The sequence below is a fragment of the Humulus lupulus genome, chromosome 4 (assembly GCF_963169125.1).
Source record: "Humulus lupulus chromosome 4, drHumLupu1.1, whole genome shotgun sequence".
NCBI lineage: Eukaryota > Viridiplantae > Streptophyta > Magnoliopsida > Rosales > Cannabaceae > Humulus > Humulus lupulus.
The window spans coordinates 20,132,501-20,138,938 of NC_084796.1; the positions used below are offsets into that span (position 1 = coordinate 20,132,501).

A 6,438-nucleotide genomic window follows, 5' to 3' on the forward strand; every position below is an offset into this window, starting at 1 on the left:
AATATTAACTAGAATTAATGATTATGTTTTATATTAAGGGGGTAAACAATTAATGGAAAAATACAAAGTAAGAAAGAAAAGAGTGTTTATTAATTAGAAATAGAGAATCTATATATTTATCTATAAATCGGCAAGTTGTTTGATGTTATATGGGAAACAAGCGCCTGCACTGCTGAAGCATAGACTTGCCATAACCATGTTAGCTGCTTGTGTCGTGTGAAATTCATCAAAGTATGCATAAGAATCCCTATTTTTGCATGCAATAGGTTTCTTAGCATCACATACCCCAACTGATGTTGTATTACAACATGGCTTAAATGCTTCTTTTAGCCCTACAAAATATAAGAATATATTAATAATTGAGTCACATTATTCTCTCAAACTACTTATGTCAAATAATAAAGAGCATTGCTACGAGACAATGTTGATGTTGAGCATCACAAACTAGTATAATTGAATCCTACAATATCAAAAGAAAAACTTTCTAATTCATGAACGAGACCATTTCGAATCAAAATACTTTTTTTTGTTGGACCATATGTTCTTTTTTTGGACATATGATCCAATGAAATAATAGGCGATGGAAATGGATTTGTCATCAGACGCAAATCCTCACTTGTATTAATGTGATGTATAATTGTAAACAAAACAAAAAATAGTGTGTAATATAGAATAGATAAGAATAAAAAGGTACCATGTGTCCAAAAATATAACATGGGTCATTTTTAGATACATAATCTAATAAAGATATATAGTTGACCGAAATGAATTCATCTCTAGACAAGATAGCAAATTCTAATATTAAATTATCATGTGAACAACACAACTACATTAGTGTAGAGCATAATATCATAGGAGCAGTAAATTGAATGAAAGAAATGATTCAAAAATACAGATTTAGAATAAGAAGTTACCAAATTTGGCAGGGTGTTGAGCCAACTGATAGGTAAAATCATAATTTCTGCCGATAATGTATGCAGCTCCTTTAAGAGTAGAGGCTAATTGTTGAAGCATTTGATTGAGCAATTTATTGTAGTTTGAGGCCAAAACATTTAAGTCATCCACACACTTATTGGGATTCTTTGGAAAAGCTTTAAGCACTGAAGATGGTGAACAACCCATGGCATCAACCTCAAACACCACAAATTTTCTACCTCCTAAATAATATAGTTTCTGCAAAATTAACCATATTTAATCATTGTAATAGTAATACCAACAAAATAAAACAAAAATTAAACTAGAAAACAGTTTATTTTATGTTTGGTCATTAGTAATTGGCAAAATTATAAATAAATCTCTAACACTTATTTTTAATGAAAAAAATGTACATAGACATGACTAAATTTATTACAACTTTAATTAATTTATTCTCTCGATTTGTCAATTGTTTCTCTCATAGCTTTTGTTATAAGAAAAGAAGAATGAAATAAAGTTTGTAAAATACGTTCTTTTTTTTTTTAAATAAATAAGTAAAACAAGTTTTTTGTTTAAGAATAAAATGAAAACAAAGTGACTCCAACATTTTTTTTAGTTACATTTTCGTTTTGATATTTTATATTATATTTGTGTTGCCCTTCTGTTCTCAGAAACTAATAACATAATATATATAATAATTGGTAAATGGTAAATAAGAATAGTTTCAAATGCATATTTTAAAAAATGAGAGAATAATTCCAAATGAAAGTAATTTTTCAGGAGTTGGTCAAAAGTAAAGTAATCATGAAAAATAGGCTAACAACATTTCCATCTAGAAACTTTATAATTAATTTTTGTTGAATATTCTTATCCAAAACCTACAGCTACAAACATGTTAGTTATGTTATTTTTTTCAATGGTAATTGAAAAATTATTCTAAAGTAATAATTAAAAAAAATCAACATAGCTCTATTTTGAGTGTACGTATATTACTTTCATGCATCTAGATAACCTAAAATTATTTATTTGACTTTTTTACACTCAAAACATACAAATATATACTTTATACAGTTAATGGTAATTGACAAAATTATTCTAGAACAATAATTTTTCCGAATAACAATAACTGACTTATAGTACCTCCATCTTCATCATCTAGATATAATACCGGTAGAGCTCTCAATGTTTTCAACCTGTGAACAATTTTCGGTGTAATTTTTTTTATGACAATGTATATTGTAGCTATTTAGAGCATCTTACAAATTTTCAGAAAATTCCGAATAGTTTACAGTACCGAAAACTAAATTCAAACATGTTGTTTCACACGTGACTAATTTTTTTTATGCGAGTGGAAAACAACAAGTTTGAACTTGGTTTTCGGTACTGTAAACTATTCGGAATTTTCTGAAAATTTGCAGGATACTCTAAACAACTACAATATACACGGTCATAAAAAATATCGCACTAAAAATTATTCACGAGTCTAGAACACTGAAGAGCCCCACCAGTAGAACTTAAAGTTAATCTCGTATAATTGTACTATATATACATATACATATAAATATACACACAGCAAATATATATATATACTAGATAAAAACAACGTGCAATATGCACGTTTTATTAGTTTTATTTATAAAATTGATTAATTATTTTTATTAAATTTATATTAATGTCATAAATTTTGAAATAAATATCTTATTTTAATTAAATAATTTATTTACTTTTTTTTAAGTTTATGTTTGTTGTGGTTTTTGAATTTGACAGTGGAAACAAGAGATTATAGATTATATGTTTAATGTAATATTAAATATTATACATGGATTTTAAATTTAAGTTTATTCCTAGTTTTTAAAAAAAAAAAAAAGCAATTTGTTGCTAATTAGATTATTTATATGTTTAATATGATATTATTGTAATAATTGAGTTTACGTTTAATTAAATTTTATTTAAGTTATAAAAGGTATGATTTTATTATTTTAAAATAATAATTATTCAAATATCTAAAAGATATTATATTTTAATTTGTTTAATTATTTAAAATTTTAAAATAATAATTATTATAAAATATCTAAAAATTATCATATTTTAATTTTTTTAATTATTTATTATTTTTAAATAATAATTATTATAAAATATCTCAAAAATATTCTCTTTTAATTTTTTTAATTATTTATTTTATTTTATTTAAGTTGGAGTATTTATAAATTACCCTTAAATATAAGAATATTTTGTTAAATATAAGAATATTCCGTCAAAGTTAACAATAAAAAAATAAAAAACTGTTAAAATAAAAAAATTTCGATATCTACACATTTATTATATAGAATATATATATATATTTATATGTATTATGTGTACCTGTAATTGAGAAGCATATTTTTGGACAAGGTCTTTGGAAAATTGGAGACGATCAATGGATCGATTGGACATAAGAAGATTGAGACTAAAATCATTGGAGCCAGTAACCAAAAAAAATATTGACTTTGACAAGTGCTTCTCTAGATTGCTTGGACTTTTCAATCTTGGTTTTAAATATTCTTGGATTGTCTTATTGAACTTCTCAATTTGTTCTCCCAAGCTCATAACACCTTTCTGAAATTATCACAACACAAATATATAAATACATATATATATATATATTATGTCAAAAATTATATATATATATAAAAATATAGTATATTAATAATGGCATGTTCTTACAAACATATTGGTGCCTGTATCAGGAAGAATTCCAGAGGAGGAAGAAGCATAGTTAAAACCATCATCAGAGTTGTATGTTTTAAGATCAACGCTCCTGATTGCAGGTGGAATAATCAATCCAAGTGATAAAGCTGCATTAATTATATTTATTAACAATTAATCATAAAAGTTTTTTACATCAAAAATTTCATTTAATTAGTCAAAGAACATCAACCGCATACCAACAAGAAAGAAACCCAATAAATACTTATTTCTCAATCGAAAAAGACTTGAAAAAGGAAAAGTAAAGAGCAAAGCCAATGTTGTACCAAACTTATACTATTAACATATTTTAGTGCTACACCAGTGAGGAGAGTTCCGAACAGAACAGCTTCTTCGCATAAGAATTTAATATTATATCAGTTGACTTACCAATGATATCTGCCATGTTGAAACCATTCGTGGGTCTACCAGTGGCTCCATCGGCAAAATCTATCCCATAAGGTGGAAAATTGGCTTTGGAAAAGGTATCGAAATTGTTGTTATTGCCAACATCGACTGTGGAGTCTCCGAACACGTACAAAGCTGGTGCCAGCTTGATAGTTTCAGAGACCACAAAAGAGAAGAAGATGAAGAAGGATATGAAGAAGATGAGTAAGGACGATGATGAGGGCCTCTTACTCTTATGGCTACCCATATTGTATATTCTCTTTCTTTGTCAATATAGAGACTTTTTATTTTATTTATTGAAAATTGGGTTGAGAAGTGAGAACACAATGTCTCTCTCTCTTTTGGGCAAATTTATAAGCTTAAATATTGGTAGTTATTTGGGAGAGAGACACTTGGGTATTTATTATTATTCCAACTTTTTGGTAACCGGCGGAAGTAAAGGCCTAGAAAGTGCCGTTAATGGCATGGTTGGTTATATAAGGTGTTTTGACTATGTTTTTTACTATATGCGACCCTATGAGTGTTTTACCGTATCTATAGGGCCATTTTTTGCTCTTATATATATATATATGGCATCATGCATTTATGGCAAAGAAAATATATGCTAAATTTGCTCAATTTAATTTATGATATATATATATATATTAAGAAATTTGAAAAAGTTAAAGAAAAGATAAGGACAGAAAAAGGTGTAGAAAAGGAAAAAATAGTGTGTGAAATGATTTTGTCATAAAGATATTTCTATTATTTGGTTGTTTGAGAAAATTTCATCAAGAAAAAGTTTAAATTTATATAGATTTTTATTTGATTTTTTTTCTTAAAGAACTTACAAGTCAGTTAATAAATATGTTTTTTTCATTTAGAAAAATCTTGAAATATATTAAAAAAAATCATAAATCCTAAATATTTTTTTTTTAATTTTCATATATTTAAGAAAAATGTTATTTATTATTCATTTTTATAATAAAGTAAATATGGATCAATATCAACAAATATATACTCTTCTGAAAAATCTTATACCACTAAACGTGATTCATTATGCATCATTACATGAGAAGCATGCTTTCCTTAAAAAAAATGAAAGAAAAAAAAAATTCTAGAACACAATAAACACATTATGGAACCTTCTTCGAGTTTGACAATTAATTTTACCATTTCATCATCCAATTACTCGTCAAAAAACTAATTTATATCATATTATACATAAATGAAAATTATGGAACCTTCTTCTAGTTTGACAATTAATTTTACCATATTATACAGTCAACACTAATCAATTCATAGTATTATTTTAAATATTAAAAATGTGTGTCTAACCGATTTTTTTTCTTTCAAATTTTAACGGAATCTTATAAATATACATTTAAAACTAATTAAAACATAGAGTAAATTAAATATTTAATAATTTTTATTTTTATTATTTTTTTCAATTTATATAAGTTAAATTTAGATTTTAAATTTAATATTGAGATAAGAAATCAGATAGATAAAGATAAATAGTATACAATATTACAAATCCGCATAAAAAAAATTAAATATGATATTTTCTTAATTTCAAATATATACATTTTTAAAAAAAAAGGTTAAACTCCATATGTTTTTTTGTTCTTTCCCTATTTTGGCCCAAACAAATATATAACATATTAACATGTGCTAAAAATCATACACGCAAAATATAATGCCATGTCTTTTCAAAAAAAAAAAAAAAAAGTGACGAGTTAACAAATTAATTTGACAAAAATTATTATTATTATTTTTATTTTGAAACATTGGACAATAAATTATTTTACAATTTAGCATTACCATGGATCAAATATTGAGATGGGAGGGAAGGCATCCCACTTGACATTTTTAATATAGAATTTTAAATGTATTTTTTTTAACATTATTTTATTTTGCCTCTATGATTTTTTCTTTCTTTCTTTCTATATTACTTTCATTATGGAAAGAATCTGGTTACTGAATATAACATGCGCTGGAAATGCTCTGTTCTAGATAAATTTATTAAGTCAATTTTCTATTTGCTGATTTTCATTGCTTGCTAGTTCTCTATATTTATAGGTAATTGTATATTCATATCTGTAGAGTTTGAAATAGTAATAGTTTGAATATTGTCAAACCAATTGTAGACTTCCTCAAAATGAGTTTACTATCTTTTTTAAATTTCATCTATATCATTGGAATACTTCAAGAAGATATTATAGATATATATATATATATATATACACACACGCGCTTTGAAAGAATATTAGAGATATTTCACTTGCTTCTTAAAGATTCTAATGTAATGATTAAGAGAGAAAAGCTTGTGGGGGTACTCTACTTACCTTAAAATGCAAGTACCATATAAATATATAGACAAATGGATATAGATATATACTTTAAATTTAC

General features: G+C 25.3%; 1 protein-coding gene across 1 annotated transcript in view; it reads right to left on the reverse strand.

Moving 5' to 3' along the window:
* LOC133828860 (GDSL esterase/lipase At1g71691-like) overlaps window positions 1-4,388 on the reverse strand; it is a 4,390-nt gene extending 2 nt beyond the window's left edge. Inside the window, exons 1-5 of the mRNA XM_062258937.1 lie at window positions 4,030-4,388; window positions 3,619-3,749; window positions 3,277-3,510; window positions 915-1,173; window positions 1-332 (exon numbers count right to left, since the gene is read on the reverse strand). The exon at window positions 1-332 is cut by the window's left edge and continues 2 nt beyond it. Of these exons, the coding sequence (XP_062114921.1) occupies window positions 121-332; window positions 915-1,173; window positions 3,277-3,510; window positions 3,619-3,749; window positions 4,030-4,294 (1,101 nt within the window). The 5' untranslated portion in view covers window positions 4,295-4,388 and the 3' untranslated portion in view covers window positions 1-120. The remainder of the gene's footprint in view (window positions 333-914; window positions 1,174-3,276; window positions 3,511-3,618; window positions 3,750-4,029) is intronic.
* Between the last annotated feature and the right edge of the window lie 2,050 nt (window positions 4,389-6,438).